This window comes from Colias croceus, chromosome 16, assembly GCF_905220415.1.
Source record: "Colias croceus chromosome 16, ilColCroc2.1".
Lineage (NCBI taxonomy): Eukaryota > Metazoa > Arthropoda > Insecta > Lepidoptera > Pieridae > Colias > Colias croceus.
Window position 1 is genome coordinate 935,585 of NC_059552.1, and position 17,840 is coordinate 953,424.

The 17,840-nt window shown below is 33.3% G+C and overlaps 2 protein-coding genes across 2 annotated transcripts in view; one reads left to right on the top strand and one right to left on the bottom strand.

Moving 5' to 3' along the window:
- LOC123698431 overlaps positions 1–7,407 on the top strand; it is a 27,040-nt gene extending 19,633 nt beyond the window's left edge. The window contains exons 2-3 of the mRNA XM_045645048.1: positions 5,132–5,226; positions 5,452–7,407. Coding sequence (XP_045501004.1) covers positions 5,132–5,226; positions 5,452–5,989 — 633 coding nt within the window. The 3' untranslated portion in view covers positions 5,990–7,407. The remainder of the gene's footprint in view (positions 1–5,131; positions 5,227–5,451) is intronic.
- On the bottom strand, positions 7,398–17,278 carry LOC123698428 (zinc transporter ZIP1). Its single transcript, XM_045645046.1, has 4 exons — positions 16,575–17,278; positions 13,527–13,736; positions 8,646–8,802; positions 7,398–7,609 (listed from the first exon to the last, which is right to left on the bottom strand). The coding sequence occupies exons 1-4, from the start codon at positions 17,103–17,105 to the stop codon at positions 7,593–7,595; spliced, it is 915 nt and encodes a 304-aa protein (XP_045501002.1). The 5' UTR covers positions 17,106–17,278; the 3' UTR covers positions 7,398–7,592.
- Positions 17,279–17,840: the final 562 nt, after the last annotated feature.

Consider the following 17,840-nt stretch of genomic DNA (forward strand, 5'->3'; position numbering starts at 1 on the left):
TTAAAGAAAATATTGCATCATTTCATTAATTAACCAATATTCTGTCACACTATGTTGTTGAACAATGGTAAATGTACCATACAATTTGATTGTTTAAAAATCATTGCTTAGAATTAATGTCCTTAATTTTTATTATTATGTTATTTCGTTATAAACTCTACTTTAGATTCCTTACTTATCTCCTTTACTATTGTGTATCTCAATTTTTAAACTACTATGTTTAGTATTAAATTTTAATACAGATAAGAAATACGAAGTGTCAAAAAATTATATCAAAAATCCGAAAATAAATATTATTATTTACAACATTGTAACGAAGTGAATTACGCTTTTTATTATCTACTTTATAACCAATAGAAGTTTTATATCTTAATCAATCATAGTTTTACGGCCGATCTTTATTACCAAGCCTAAGTTTTGGGACAGATTAAATTATCGTCTAATTAATAATAAATTAGGTTTATACCAGTTGCTAAACATGTTCTTATCGACAGAATTTAAAGAATTCTTCTGAATATATAGTATCAGTTTTAATGTAATATCTATATTTAGATCCATTAGTAAAAGCTCATTATAATAGTTATTTATGTGCTTTCTATGAAATGAAGCCATTTTTTATTTCCATATGTTTATACTCATTCTGTGCGCGTGAGAATAATAGCCACGATAAATTTTTGCCTAACACTACTTCTTTACTACTCAAAAGCAAAAAAAATAAAACTATGACGTAAGATAAAGCTTTCCTGCACTCCAATATAACATTGAAAAGGTCATTTTTTTTAATGTCGTAGCAATTTCAATGGAACATTTACACTAACTTTAATATGACATTGATTTTTTATAATATAAGACATATGCACCTATTTCTTCCAATAGACTTTTAAGGTCACTAATCTATTCAAATGGGGTCGAATGGACAAATATATCATTAAGAAAAACAATATCAATTATAGAGAGGTCGTAGACATTTTAAAATTGTCGGCAAATGCTTTTTTCAACTGTGATTAATGGCTGATATGTTTTTATTAAATTATAAGTAAGTACATACTATTTTAACGCAGTATTTCAAATTGTTAATCCAGGGGATAGAGACGTGAGCGTACAGGAAATAAATTGATTTTTCAATAAATCAATTTGCAATTCATGTCGATAACGTCACCACTGCTCGAACGGTGAAGGAAAACATCAGAAACTGACATGTCGAAGAATCAAAAGCTCGACATGTGACATCTGCCAACCCGCACTTGGCCAGTGGTGGATGATGGCCTGTACCCTCATAGGAAGTGCTGCACTTACTGTGGGAACGTATATGGGCTGTGGAGGATGATGACATACTATTTATATTATTATTATATTTCTACCAAAAAAGTTATATGATTAGTATAGTATACCTCTATATAGATAGTTATACATAGTTCGTACCTATGTATGAGTTATTTCTTCTATCACAGTCTAAATTCCTGAACATGGTGTCATTTAAATTCTCACTTGTAGAAACTACATAAATTAGGTTAAATTGCACTTGTATTGTTTCCTTTAATTGTTCTTGATCAATGTTCTAGTAAACAAATAGGCCATAACATTCCTAAAATTATACTTCCTAACAAGAGACTAGTTTTCACAGTGAAACCAATAATAATAATCTAAAACTACCTGACAAGCATTTCAACTTACTTTAGAAGTATTGCAATCTGAAACTTATTTAAAACTTATTGTGAAATAAATAAGTTGAATTTAAAAAAAATAAGTGTGCAAAAGAAGAAGAACACGTGTCAGAAGTGAAACTTCTTTGGCAAGATTCAAAGATTGGCATCTTCATCAAATCGTCGCGGTCGTCTTGCTCCATGAGGTCGGTTTTGCCATAACGCGACCTCAACGCGCCTAAAGAAGTTTCATTTCAATAATTTCCTCTAATAAATTACAAATATTGTTCTACAAATGTTATAGATTTCTTAATTCAGAAGTACAGATAGCAAAGCCATAACAATGCATATTAATTTGTTCCTATAAACTATAACAATTGGACATAAACGTCCCTGAATAACTCAATCCTACGATACTATCTAGTTATTTAGTAAACCATGATACAACGAAATCAAATAATTCACTTGGCTAAATATTTCCGACCAGTGTACAGAGGCATCGTAAATTTCGGTAAAGATATGTACTTTGATTTGCTATTTTGTTCTGTATTTGCCAGGGCCAATAGTAAATATTTGTGTTAAGAATTTTGGCTAGATGTTAAAATATTTAATAATACTCTAGGAATTAATTAACAATATAATATATAAGATTACATACACAATACACATAATATATGCCCAAACACATGTCGCCGTCCCCGGAGAATAAAATGATAATCGCCATTACCATAGTTTTATTGTTATGCGATATTTGAAGCCTACGTAGCTTAATACATCTATACAATTTTTTTTGTATTTTTTCTCCTGTTATCCACAAAGTTATAGGATATTACAATTGTATTCACTGCTTTTTCCCAGAACATATTCGTACTAGAAAAAAAAGATAGTATATGATAGTGAAAAAGTTTCTTCACTCTTTATGTGGTAATAACTTTTACAATAATATTCTCGGAAAAAAGAAACGGCGAAATAATGACGAACGCCTATTATCATTTTATTCTCGTAAAAATATGTTTTGGCGCCATTCGTATGATCATGTACATTATGATCACGATGTAGATCAGGAAGACTGATTTTAATTATTTTTTAGTGTCTTCATTTTTTATGTAATAATAGTTGATTACTCTAATATTGTTTAAAAAAAACCCAGAATAAAAGTTCATTGGATATTATCCATTAATGCATATGTCCAATATAAACGAGAATAAAATGATAAGTGTGTATTAGTAAATTTACATTTCAGTCAAATGCTACTAACTTTTTAAATTTTAATTATCTTCAGTTCTCTTAAAGTTATTAAAAATATTTTGAAACATAATAAAAGGTTAAAAAATTAGCTACCACTGAGCCTTTTTTTATATCTCTACGTCTATTGCTTTGCGAGTTATAGACAATTATCGGTTTTTTATTTCTCCTGAAAAGTTGTGTTTTTGCTGTTATCATTTTATTCTCCGGGGACGGCGATGTACAATCCATTGGTATTCAGAATGTCATATCCCTTGGGATAAACCACGTGTGACGTGACTAAGAAGATCTGCTGCTTCTGCTGATCACAGCTTTATTTTATGCCCCAAACAAATAACAACGTGCAAAAACCATTTAGGATAAACAAATAGGTTTAGTATAGAATTATAAAAAAAACGTGTCAAATATGTACTTGTAAAGTCAGATCAGAAAGGTGGTTTTTCACTTTCGAGCTTCTAAGAATATATTATGTAGTCAGAAAGCAAGAACCCGTCAATTTGTAAACATTTAACAAGTTTGGAAATGTACTGTTTCAGAAATCGACATATCAGCTATTGCTACAAGTCAATATTTTACTGTTATTACATCGAAATTTCTATGCAACTGTTTATATTTTCATAAATCCTGATTCATGAGCGATTGGACACAATAGAGCTAAAACACTTCCAACTATTTATTATTACAAGGTATTATTCCCGTTTCGATTTACTTGCGCAAACTAGAAATTGGAATTGCGCAAGTGTAGCTAGAAATCTGTTGCGACACTGAAAAGCTTTTTATTTGTGAAATTTTTATTCTTTACAAGGATCAAGAGTTTAAAAATTATCTTTTTAGGTTACGTGCCTCGTGCATCCTACGTCAGTTAGGCTAATTAATATATTATTGTACACTAGCATACCACCCGCGGCTTCGCCCACTTTGTCTAAAACCTAATAAATTATATACTAAAACCTTCCTCTTGAATCACTCTATCTATTAAAAAAACCGCATCAAAATCCGTTCCGTTAGTCCGTAGTTTTAAAGATTTAAGCATACAAAGGGACATAGGGACAGAGAAAGCGACTTTGTTTTATACTATGTAGTGATTTTGGTCTTTATTGAGTTTATCAACCATCATACATAAGCTTACATGTGTTTTTATAGGAACTTGAATAACTTAAATTATTTCGTAAAATTCTGTTAATACTTGTGTATCAATAAATTTTGCGTTTACAATAATTATTATTATTCATTTTAGGTTTATCATTTAGCATTATTATAATTTAGTACATGTTAATAGCATCTATACTAAGACATCTTAAGCTTAAATTACAGATTAGATGGAGTAATAACTCTCAAAGGTCGCATTAAGATGATATTACGAATTCATAAATTACAAAATATTAGAATAATTATCAATTTACTAGACATACTTAAACATAAATCAAATTTAAATAGATAGTAATATTTTGATATATTATGTTTGGTAATTATCGAGAAATTGCGCGTTAAGAGCCACCAATGAAGAGATAATTATTTTATAAATATTTAAGATTAGATAGTTGTGTTTAAAATAATCGATATATTCGTCATTCTGGATATTTTCGGTATTTTGAAAATTAATACTAGGCCATGTTGGTTATATCTGTTAATTCCTTTCTGTATGTAGAGCTAAATTGTGCTCTTAACTGTAATTATAACCTTATTAAATTGATACAGCCTAAATTTATTCTAACGCAGTTTTACTTTGGAGATAATACCTATAACATATACTTATAAGCTTCCCATCATAATATTACAACCTAGTTGATAAAAAAACAGGACAGCTCGTGTTCACAGCTTCTTAAAGGCTGTTACAATAGCCTACTTGATAGGAAAGTTTGAACGCTCATCATCATGTTCAATCATTTAAACAACAGACATTGGTAGACAAAAATACCATGATATCTTATAAAAATCAATGAGTTTCCCACACACAACTCGGCATACATCAAACAGATAATACCACACATACAAATTACTCACCATCTATATACGTATATAAAACTCAAAGGTGACTGATATACATAGTGATCTATCAACGTGCAGCCCAAACCACTGGACGTATCGGGCTGAAATATGGCATGCAGGTAGATGTCATACGTAGGCGTCCCCTAAGAAAGGATTTCCCGAAATTCTTGCAGGAAAAGGGAAAAATGGGGATGCACGTACAAAGTCGTGGGATGCACGTACAATGTTCTTACATAATTTTGTATTATTTCCAGGTGCTGTGTGGAGCAGTGGCGGGCGCAGGCGACGTGGTGGGCAACGCGAGCCGCGTGCGCCGCGCGCCGCAGCCGCACCACGCGCACCGCCTCATGTTAGTGTTGTATCTTGTATTGGCCAATTATATTACTCAGTATTACGGATTTCAAATTTCGCTATTTCAAATAAATAGTGTGAGGAGAAATTTGCTTTGTCTAGTTTTAATAATAAATAAGGACTTTTTCTTGATACCTTCTCGCGTTTAACATCCTTGACAAAGAAGAGTAAACAATTGCATATACAAGAGTAAAAAATTCACAAGTCGACTCTAATATTCCAGGACGGACGAAGAAATGGACGCCACAGCAGCGTGGAAGCGGTCGCACTGGCGCGAGATGCAGTCGATCCTGCGGCGGGAGGGCTCCCAGCGCGACGTCGTCGAGTGCTGCCCGTCCGTACTCGAGATGGTCGCCAAGAAAGGCGGCAGAACCCCCACAGGCCTCTACGTCGAGCTGTACGAGGACGGTGAGAACAAGCAGCGGCTGTACGAGCTCTCCTGCGCTCCCGACGTCGTCGACAAGCCCTGCCGCTTCGTTGACGCCAGGCTCTACAACCAGTCGAGGTGTGTACAGAAGTACTCGTACTCCTACGCACTAGTCCGGTACTCTTCCGCCACAGAAATGCCGCAGAGACACCGGCCAGAAGGACACTTCTCCGTCCCCGGGTCCGGCGGATGGTCCATGGACTACGTTACAGTTAGGGCCGGTTGCGAGTGCCAAATAACCCCGCCTAAACGCAAGAGCGCGCATAGAAAACGCCTCGAGAGGCACCGGCAGAGGAAGAAAAACAGACGCCTGGAAGAGGACGATGACACTTGATTTGTGAGTGCTATGTGCTTACCAGTGGACTTTGAACAAATTGCGGTATTCCCGATAGATTTAAGTGAGGTGGCGTGCCGGAGTGTTTGGTTCTTCGTCAAAACACGCATGCACGCATTGTTGTAAACAGTATGAAACTAAACCCTTGTCTAAAAAAAGCTAGTTTTGTTATATTTTTGCTATTGTTCAAATAATGTTATAATATGTTGGAATATTAAATAGTGAGTAATAAGGCTCAGACGCTCCGGCACGTCAGCGAAATCATGTTACCGATTCTATCAAGTCAGATGTAAGCTTGGTTGTTTCTACAATCGGTACACGTATTATTCTATGTATTTATTATGAATCGTCTATTTAATTACGCTTTTCGTTGTAGTCTCGTGGAATTTGTAATATAATTGTGGAATGAGTGCCTTATCTTTGTGCCTTAATATATCGAAATACGTAATTTGCTACTTTTACACTTTATTATTAATTGTATAAACTTTTTTTTTAATCTGTATTGTTTACTTTTAATTGGAATATTGAGAAATGTGCTCGTAAAAATTATCAGGCGCAAAGTTTTATGAGGATTTTAATATGAGATACTTTATAAAACAAACAAGCAGTACTTTAAAGTATAATCAAAAGAAAGAATGAAAATTACGAATATATTCATAGTGAAGCAACTTCTTTCCACTTTTTGTAATGCTCTCTTAAAATTTTAAGAATATTTATTAAAAGTAACATTTCGTATGAAACATCGTTGTACTTCCCGCGTAGATTAAGTGCGTCCAGTCAAAGATCTGTATTATTTTCTATTTTGTAATACTTTTATTGTATTTAAATTAGATTAAGGATTGATACATTTATTTATATTGTGTAATACGAGGTATTCCGACATTCGCGATGTTTAACTGTGTAAAAATGGCTTCCATATATGTATATAATATTATAATAAAGCAATAGTATTGTGGACTGAGATTATTTTTGTGCATTTAGAATTAAACTCGAAATTATCAATAGTAAATAGTATTTGTAATAACGCCATCTATCAGCGAGTAGACGTAACTATAGTTCTAACAGTGTATATAGATGGCGCCTCTAACAACAATACTTTTTATTACTAGCAACATCACGTAACAGTGCCATGTAATTTTTACAAAATGTAAGTCAATTATTTTATAAAATGTTATAAATGTAAACTTTTAAAAATAGTATTATCTCTTGTTGAATTTAATGACTGTACTTACGAAATCCTACTCATATCATGATGAAGTATTTCATTAATTACTAAACGGTGAACTAAAAATATATAACGTACGTTATTTTCAAATAAAAATATGAGTTGGATACAATCTGTTACTTATTGACAAAATCATCTGAAATATAATTGTTAAATGAAACGGAAATTAAATGAAATAAAATATGAAATTGTAGAATTGTTTTATTGAATACTGTCAAACTTAATATTATTATAAAATGTCAAAATGCATTATAAATCATGTCGCAATTAATCCTATTATTATTATAGAAATACATATTATACCTACAAAGTAAAAAATAAATTCGAATGTTAGTCATTTACTACCTACGTACACTTCTTAATCGTGAACTTCGTTGTTCAAGCTGCATCATGGTCTGAAAGTAAAAAAATGGCATAAATAAAACTTAATATAGATGTTATTAGCTCTGTTGATAATAGCATTCCTCGCGAACGACTGAACTGATTTTGTTAAAATGGTCTTAAAACTTCAAAATATTAATTACAATATATTATTAATAATTTCATTGAGAGACGACATTTCCTGCGATTAGGCATATTTTTTAAATAATATCACAATAAACATACATAATATGTTGATAGTCAAACACTTCGAATTTATTTATTCTTATAGATTAAAAGTCGAGTTATCAACGTATTAAATTTCTCTTATCAGAAGGTTAAACTGCAACTGCCTTAAAGTTCTTTCACCCACCGGGAATCGAACCCATAGTTAGATAAAATGCTACTCTGTTTGCTTAGGCCTGTAGGTAATGACAAAGCATAAATAAAGCATAAATTTTATGACTTTTTTTGTACACTTTATGCACAATTTACGAAGTTGAAATAAATGTATGATATAAAGTAAAATCTCATAAATTATTGATCATGTGCATTACAACAACTAACATAATATTTTGTCGTTAGCAAAAGATTAATAAGATACTATTGGACCATCTTCAGGAAATCGTGGAGTGCTGCCATCGATCTCGGTGGGAATGAATGGTTTTATTCGAGTATACAATTAATTATCAAATTCTTTAATTACCTACCCATTTTACATTTACTTATTTGAAATATTATAAAAATTTATATTATTTCTGAATAGTTTGGTGTTCAATGAAGTATTTCGTTGGATGTGAACAAAAATTACATGATTATATAAAATTATATTCTATACTAATATTATAAAGGGGTAAGGTTTGTATGTATGTATGGTTTTCACGCATAAACTACTGTACCGATTACAATGAAATTTAGCACACATATAGAGGGTAACTTGAATTAACACATAGGATAGGTTTTATCCCGGAAATCCCACGGAAACGGGAACTATGTGGGTTTCCTTTAAAAACGCGGGTGAAGCCGCGGGCGGAAAGCTAGTAAAATTATAAAATAATTTAAATATCTTACCCAAGTACACAGTAGACAGGTACATAACCCCGAAGCCGAGGCCCACAGCCATAAACTGCAGCATCCCAGCTGACCTCTTCCTCTCGTGCCATCTCGCTCGCTCCCGCGGGAGGACCTCACTCACGGTCACGTATAGTAGTGTACCGGCTGCTAATGCCTGGAATTTCGTCAATAATCGTTGTTATATAGGTAATTTTATTTTCTTCTAACCGTCCTACCCAAGGATATACGCATTGGTACAACTTTGAAGCATTAATGTAGTGGATATTTGCTTTTTATTACGCACTAGCTGTGCCCCGCGGTTTCACCCGCATTTCTCCGCTCCTGTTGGTCTTAACGTGATGATATATAGCCTATAGCGTTCCTAGATAAATGGGCTATCTAAAACCGAAAGAATTTTTCAAATCAGACCAGTAGTTCCTGAGATTAGCGCGTTCAAACAAACAAACAAACTCTTCTGCTTTAAAATATTAGTAAGTACCTACTGCAGATAATATCTTCTATCAGTCCTACCCGAGGATATACGCATTGGTACAAATTTGAAGCCTTTACTAGGTAGGTATTCAAAATTAGACAAATTCAAGTTTTTGAATGTACTACCGAAAAGTAAAGTTGGATAATCGGTTGGAATTTAAAACGACACGATTTTGATTCAATAATTTTTTAAATCATAATAGAATTAAGGTTTTTTGTGTAACAGAACATTGGCTTAAACAATGTCAGTTGGTAATAAATATTGATAATTATACATTAAAAAGTATATACTTCAGGACATATGCTATTCATGGAGGTTCTCTTATTTTTGTACACAATAGTGTAAAATGTAAAGAACGAACTGACATTGTTAGTCTTTCTGTAGAACGGACCATTGAACTGTCCTGTGTTGAACTGGAGCGTTACATTATTGTTTGCGTTTATAGACCCCCTTCCAGTGACTATAATATGTTTGAGACAGTCATGGAAGAAATATTAAAGCGTTTAAGTAGGAGTAAAAAAAAGTTATAGTATGTGGTGATTTTAATATTGATATACTTTTACAAACACAAACGGCTACACGAATTGTTAATTTGTTTCAGTCATTTAATCTGTATAAACTTTTTAATGAACCCACACGAATTACACCTACTTCTGCAACCTGTATTGATAATATACCTATACTGCGACTGCTTCTGTTTAGAGAAAAATATTCTCAATACACTCACTTCGGATCACTGTGGCCAGAAAGTAGTTTTTGAATGGGATTGCTTACCTGAATTTAAAAGAATTAATGTTAGGCCTATAAGTAAAAAAGGCATTAATAAATTTAGAGATAATATTAATAAAAACCTGCCCGTACTGAATGATCAATCCTGTAATAATAATCCTTGTGAAATGTTTAAAAATCTTTTCAATTTAGTTCATAATGAATTTGAAAAAATATTTAAAGTTAAATCTTTAAATATTACCAAGGATTTACCATTTAGTAAATGGGCGACACCTAGCATACATAGGTGTAGGATCGTTCTTTATGAGCTATATGGTATGAAGCAATATAATAAAGACCCATCTTTTCTTAGTTATGTTAGAAATTACTCAAAAACTTTTAAAATTGTTTGTTTTACTGCGAAGCGATTGTATATCAGAGATAAAATACGCGAATCGGATAATAAAGTTAAAACAGTTTGGTCTATTATTAATGGTGAAATGGGTAAAAGCAAATCAAGTAATACTATAAAACTTGTAAATAATGACAGGGTTATTGACAAAAGTGCTGATGTTGCGCTTGCTTTTGAAGAATTCTTCAGTAGTGTCCCTGTTACTATTACTAATAGTTTAAATTCGTCTTCAGCACTTGCAGAAACCTTTTTGAGGGACCATGTTGCGGGGTGCAGTACATTATTTGAATTACGACACGTAACTGCTAGTGATATTGTTACTGCCTTTAAGACGCTTAATCTAAAAAATACTTGTGATCTTTGGGAAATGTCCGTAAATTTAGTTAATAATATCATAGAAAATATTGCGAAAAATTTAGCTTTTATATTTAATAAGTGTTGTGACTATGGTACATTTCCTAATTTACTAAAGCTTAGTAAAGTTATACCTCTATTTAAGAAGGGCGATCAAGAAGACTGTAACAATTATAGACCTATCTCTATTTTACCAACATTAAGTAAGGTATTCGAGAAGTTAATATTAAACCAACTGAGTAGTCATTTTGCATCTAATGATTTGCTGCACACCAAACAGTTTGGTTTCACAAAGGGGCGCTCAACCACAGATGCTGGGGTTGCACTTCTAACACATATATATAAAGCATGGGAAAACTCAAAAAATGCTCTGGGGATATTTTGTGACCTCTCCAAGGCATTTGACTGCGTTGAACATTGTACTTTGTTACGTAAACTTAATCACTATGGAATTAAAGGAAAAGCACAGAACCTCATAGCGTCATACCTGCATGATAGGATACAGACTGTAGTTGTTAATGGAGAACGTTCTAGCGGTGCGTCAATTAACATTGGTGTTCCACAGGGGTCAATTTTAGGTCCCTTCTTGTTCTTGGTATATATCAATGATCTTCCCTATTATTTGCAGGATAGGTGTGAAATAGTTCTGTTTGCAGATGATACCTCATTAATTTTTAATGTGGATAGGCATGACCCAAATGTTGACGAAGTGAACAGTGCTCTTTTACACATATCTGAATGGTTTAATGTCAATAATTTATTATTAAATGCCAAAAAAACCACTTGTGTTGAATTTTTACTTCCTAACGTAAAAAAGTTGAACAGAGATATTACCTTGAACGGGGAGGTATTGCATCCTACTGAGTCTACTGTATTTCTAGGGTTAACATTGGACGAGAAACTACAGTGGGGAGCCCATATCAACACCGCTGCAGGTAAGCTCAGTTCAGCTGCATATGCAGTCCGAAAAATAAGGCAACTCACCGATGAAGATACGGCTAGACTGGTTTATTTCAGCTACTTTCATAGCATTATGTCCTATGGAATTCTACTGTGGGGCAGGGCTGCAGATATAGAAACTATATTTATCTTACAGAAAAGAGCCATTCGCTCTATATATAATTTACGTGCTCGGGATTCACTAAGAGATCATTTTAAGAATACTGGTATCCTTACTGTACCATCACAGTATATATTTAATAATATTTTGCATGTACACAAAAGCTCCGACTTACACACAAGAGTAGGAGATAGACACGATTATGGCACAAGGAACAGGAATAGAATTGAAATGCCATTTTTCCGATTAGCTAAAGTTAAAAATTCATTTATGGGTCAAGGTATACGCTTTTACAATAGAATTCCTCACAATATTAAAGAGTTTAGTAGTTCTAAATTTAAAAAAAATGTATTAGTTCAGAGAGCGTACTACAATATTCAGGAATATATGGACGATAAAAACCCATGGAGGGTTGTCGCGTAAAAACCACAAGACAGTTCATTGGCATATTATGATATATTATGCACTTTAAACCGCGAAGGTTTTCAACTTCGGAGCTATATAAAGTCTGCGATGTTCTAACAGTTAGACAGTTGTACATTTTTTCGGTTACTACTAAAATTCGTAAAATATCTCCTTTAGACAAATTAACTGAAAATAAAAGGAGAAAGAAAGACGTTTTTAACGCCATATGTACTAAAACAGTTTTTGCTAAACACCAATTTAAAGCTAGGTCCATCTACCTCTATAATCGTCTTAATAATATTTTAGATATACATAGACTTAATCATCGTGATTTTAAAAAAACGGTTATTCAATATTTGAAAACACTTTCCTATGAGGATACTGAGGCGCTTCTACACTACATTTTATAATTTTTAATAGGTCAAACATACCCAAACATAGACACACACACACACACACGCGCACACACACACACACACACACACACACACACACTCACAGACATACATCTGCACACGTTTTATATTTGTAATATTAGTTAAGGAAGAGCGGGTCCTCCTGACACAGGTTTTTGTAAACTTACTAGGAGGACTAATCCATTTTCTGTATATGTAAACTGTGTGCATGAAAATAAATATATTTTTCATTTTCATTTTTCATTTTCATTTTTCATATTATGTAGTTAGATATAAGTTTCATATATTGTAATATTTACATGATTTTAAAAGAGCAACTATGGAGTTTCTTGCCGATTCTTCTCCATAGATCACTGCTTTCCGAATCGGTGGTAAATGTTAAAATAATTATGTAATGACGATTCGAAAGTGCTACTAAATAGTAGTCTAATTGAATAAATGAATGTTTGAGTTTGAGTTTGAGTTTAATCAATAACTAGGTAATTGCTAGGTTGACTCACAGCTCCAGACTGAACGATAATAATTATGCAATAATGGACCACAAACTATGAAGGATGTTCAATACCGAAAATCCCCGAAGTTATCGCTAACTAAAACCACATCCATGCTAATAATTTTGGTGTAGATAATTAATTAAACCATAACATCAATTCAAATGAAATTTGTAATTAATTAAGTCGACTACCCATCGTCAAACGCATAAGGCGTACAAACACTGAACAAAAAACAGCAAAAAGCTTAGCCTTATCAAACTCATTCATAACTTTCCTTTTGGACAAACCTTCTTATCCTACTAAGTACTAATATTATAAATGCGAAAGTTTGTGAGGATGGATGTGTGTGTACTGTGTATGTATGTTTGTTACTCTTTCACGCAAATATTACTGAACCGATTACACTGAAATTTAGCACACACATAGAGCGTAATTTGGATTAACACATAGGATAGGTTTTATTCCGGAAATCCCACGGCAACGGGAACTATGCGGTTTTTCTTTGAAAATGTGGGTGGAAAGCTAGTACAAGATAATTGACATTTAACCGTGAATACCTGCATAATAGGCACTGCAATGGAATCCCTCAGCACACTCATAGAGTCCAGAGCAGCTCCCAAGCCTATCCCCCCCACGGAGCCCCCACTGAACAGGACCACACACACTATGTGAGCGCAGATTCGGTTCCCGCTTTCGCACAGTTCCGCGCCCAGGCAGAAGCCCACTACATATTTGTGGCTTGCCACAGCTGCAAGCAGAAGGAGGACCTGTAATATATATAAATATAATTAAAGCTTATTTCAAAAGGTCACTATATGTATAAAATGATTTGGAAAATTTTATTTCCAAAGGTATAGGTAGAGTTAGCTAGTTACCTACAGACTAGTTATTATTCTGTGGTAGAGTTATATGTAGCAATAATAACTTTTAAATGTACTACAAGTCAAAAACCCTGCGATGTTCAGGAGTAAGGTTTTCTACTAATATTTCATCATGGATAATACATACTCATTATTCCAGATTTGTTCATTGATTTGCTATCGGGTATCAAATGAAAAAAATATAAATGGAAATAACTTGATAGGTACGTATCTTTGCATAATTTTATTTTTTCAAAGTAAAAGTGCGCAAGGAATTAAAATGAAAAAAAATATTAACATACCTACGTACGTACCTACTGTACTTGTGTGTGTACATTAAAAAAGTATAAAAAACAACGAAAACAAAATAAGTACATAACGGCAATCTGTATGACATTTAAACAATTGTTTTTATTGTAAACCTTGTAATGATGCAATCAAAACGCAACTTATTACAATACAGTGTATTTCACAATATTAATAGGTACATAAATTATTATAAAGTTTTCATAATTGGTTTACTGGCTTTTCTGTGGTTTCGATTTTCCCTGTTTCGTTTTAGAATGAAATTCAGTTCATAAAATGTTTAAAACTAACATATTAATACTTACAAATAACTTTATATTATGTTACTAGCTTACCGCCCGCGGCTTCGCCCGCTTTGTCTAAAGCCTAATAAATTATATACTAAGACCTTCCCCTTGAATCACTCTATCTATTTAAAAAAACCGCATCAAAATCCGTTGCGTAGTTTTAAACATGCATAGAAAGGGACATAGGGCGACATAGAAAGCGACTTTGTTTTATACTATGTGTCACAGAATATATAAAATTTATATGTTCTGTGCTATGTGTAGTGAATTGAAAATTATATGTTACTTTTTTTTTAATTACCTACGTCTTATCCAGAGAAGGTCATTTAATAAAGTCAAAGTATTCAAAAACGATCGATTTTTTTTTATTTTTTTTTTTTGTTCAATTTACGTAAACGAACAGTTGTTTTTTTTTACTCTTTGTAAAGAGTAAAAAAAAACAACTCTTTGTAAAGAGTAAAAAAAAAACAACTGTTCTTAAAGTTGTTGAAGTGTACTTCACTTTTACTTTTTAAATTATAAATAGAAATGTAAACAGTCATATTGTCGTATTTTAAATAATAACAAGTCCTTATCTAAATGGGGCAGATAGGATTATTCTGTTGTATATTATATACTTATACTTAGATATGGTACTTTTCCTTGATTGTTTAATTTAATTTGATTAGCGATATAACGGTCGCGTTAGAGTTTATATTTTATGATAACGGTAATGGTTTAAGATTCGATCCTTTATGGTGTGTATGTACCTACTATGATATATTGTGTACTTGGAAGAATAAGATTATAGGTAGTGGTAACATGTTAGAAAAAAATTTATAACGACCACATATTATAACTCAGCCACCGGAATCACAGACACAATAGAAAATCTATTGTGTCGAGGACCGATCGGGCCGCTTGGGGCTCAATGAGTTAATGTTGTACCTAGAGTATTTGATGTGCATGAATTTCATCATGAATATTTTTGAAGTTATACTTCTTTTGGCGCGATGGAGAAAAATGATGAGAGTGAATTTTTACGATGCGCGCGCACACCGACACCTAAATTTAACAGCATGAAGTTAGTTCCAAGTGGTATGAAAATTGATAACTATGTTCAAGTTGTATATTCTAGTATTTTTTCCATACGCCAAAGAAGTATAACTTCTCGCGTGTACATAAGTACACACACTCTTTTTTTATCCGATGGCACATAAGTAGTCAAGTTTCTAGGAATGATTATGGCATGGAAACGAAGCAGGGTTTAGGTACTCCCACTTCCTGACATCACAGATGGTACCTATACATATTCTTCTACGTATTCCAAAGTTTAATACCTACCTATAATAATTATGCATAATTTACAAAACAAAAGAGAGACCATTGGACCAAAAACTTTCTAGGTCATAACTCATAAGATAATTAATTAACCTGAACGGAACAACAGAACACAGAACATTAAGAGCACGTATATACCTACGTGCTCTAATCTCTATCTTTTAGAATACAGCATTTCTGTATTCTTATCACAGTAGTAATGAAGCAGAAGATTAAATACCTACTGAATTTAAATTCTAGTCTACACATGTGTCTGGTAGATAAACTAATTATGTAATAGCAAGCATATTAATATAGATAGGTGCACATTTATAATTTCTGATGATTTTTGTTTGGCATAAACTATACATTTATTTGTTCAATGATAAATTATTACTATCGACTATCTTAATTTACGCAAACACTAATTTGGACCTTACTTACCTTATCTTAACTAATACCTCTTAAAACTTTTCACTTTCGTAATTATTACCTACTAGCTTCCGCCCGCGACTCCGTCCGCGCGGAAAAATTAAGATTTATTTTTTTCTACGTATTTTTTCGGGATAAATAGTATCCTATTTTATGCCCAGGATAATAAGGTATAATTATACCAAGTTTCATCGAAATCGAACCGTTACTTTTCACGTGATGCCTGAACATACAGACAGACAGACAGACAGACAGACAAAAATTTTTTTAATCACATATTTGTGTTTGGTATCGATTCAGTAACACCCCCTGCTATTTATTTTTTCAATATTTTCAATGTACAGAATTGACCCTTCTACAGATTTATTATATGTATAGATTAAAATGCAGATGAAATAGAATAATATTTTAACGAACTAACCTGAGAAGCCGATTCTTGCAATCCAATAGCCAAACCTTCCAAAAAGCTATGAACAAATAGCGCACATAACAACCCAATCACACCAGAAGAACTCTTATTACAGGGTTCCGTATGACTGACGTGACACATCCTAGGGTTATCAGCGTCCCCACAGCATCGTTCACGCATCTCTCCATCTCTTAAATCTGGTCGTAGCAGACTGGTCTCCTCCGTATAACCCCTGCGTCTCTCATGGCCACTCCCGTGCGACCCATAGAAGAAATGCACCAATTCATCTACGAGATAAACTATGAAGAATCCCGCGCAGAAATACAGTTCTGTAAAGCTTGGTAACTTCTCTCTAGCCTCTGGTAACATATGGACTAAAGAAGTGGATAGAAGTACTCCACCTCCAAAGCAGAGAAGGCAGGATATAAGCAGTGGATGTCTTTGCCTCGCTCTTTCAGAAATACAAGCTGGTGCCATACCAGCTATAAAACTACCCAGCCCTAAGGCCAGCATAGATATCGCCTTCGCGTTCGCGAGATCCATCTTCGCAGCAGTCACACAGCTTCCACAAAATAAGGCACTATTATTTCATTTATAGTTTCCGTTGCCAGCGTTCGGTTAAATTCTTATCAGTATTTGTTTATCACAATCAAAACACACGTGCAGAGGGACCGTACAAAGTTTGTGCTACGTCTTTAACGAATACTCGTTGACTAGATAGTAATGTGTTTGTAATCAAATATACCCGCTTATCGTAATTATTGCACGAGTAAAAATCTATCCAATTGTCAGTACATAAGGTTGAAATATGCATGGCAATCATGACGTCACCTGGAATATCACCAATCACCACTTTTTATAGACCTCCGCGATAAGGAAACGCACCAAATAATGCAGTCAATTGTGGTTCTTGTTATAGTGGTTTATAAACAAAGAGTGTCACTACGCAATAATTAAAGGTTGAAATGAATACTATAAATACTATTGTAATAAGTTCAAGTTTAGCGCAATGATTCAGTGTAAACTTATTGATCATATTAATTCTAAGTATTAATTACTAGCTGCTCCGCGCGGTTTCACCCCTGTGGCTCCTCTCCTGTTCGTTGTAGCGTGATGATACATAGCCTATACTATCCTACCTTCCTCGATAAATGGGCTATCTAACACCGAAAGAATTTTTCAAATCGGACCGTAGTTCCCGAGATTAGCGCGCTCGAACCAACAAACAAACTCTTCAGCTTTATAATATTAGTATAGATTATTATTGGATAATATCAC

Excerpts from the sequence above, each read along its gene's own strand:
- LOC123698428 (XM_045645046.1), bottom strand. The coding sequence starts at position 17,105 with ATGGATCTCGCGAACGCGAAGGCGATATCTATGCTGGCCTTAGGGCTG. Across the intron at positions 13,737-16,574 it reads TGCAAGAATCGGCTTCTCAG|GTCCTCCTTCTGCTTGCAGC; the intron begins GTTAGTTCGTTA and ends TATATATTACAG. Across the intron at positions 8,803-13,526 it reads TTGCAGTGCCTATTATGCAG|GCATTAGCAGCCGGTACACT; the intron begins GTATTCACGGTT and ends ACGAAATTCCAG.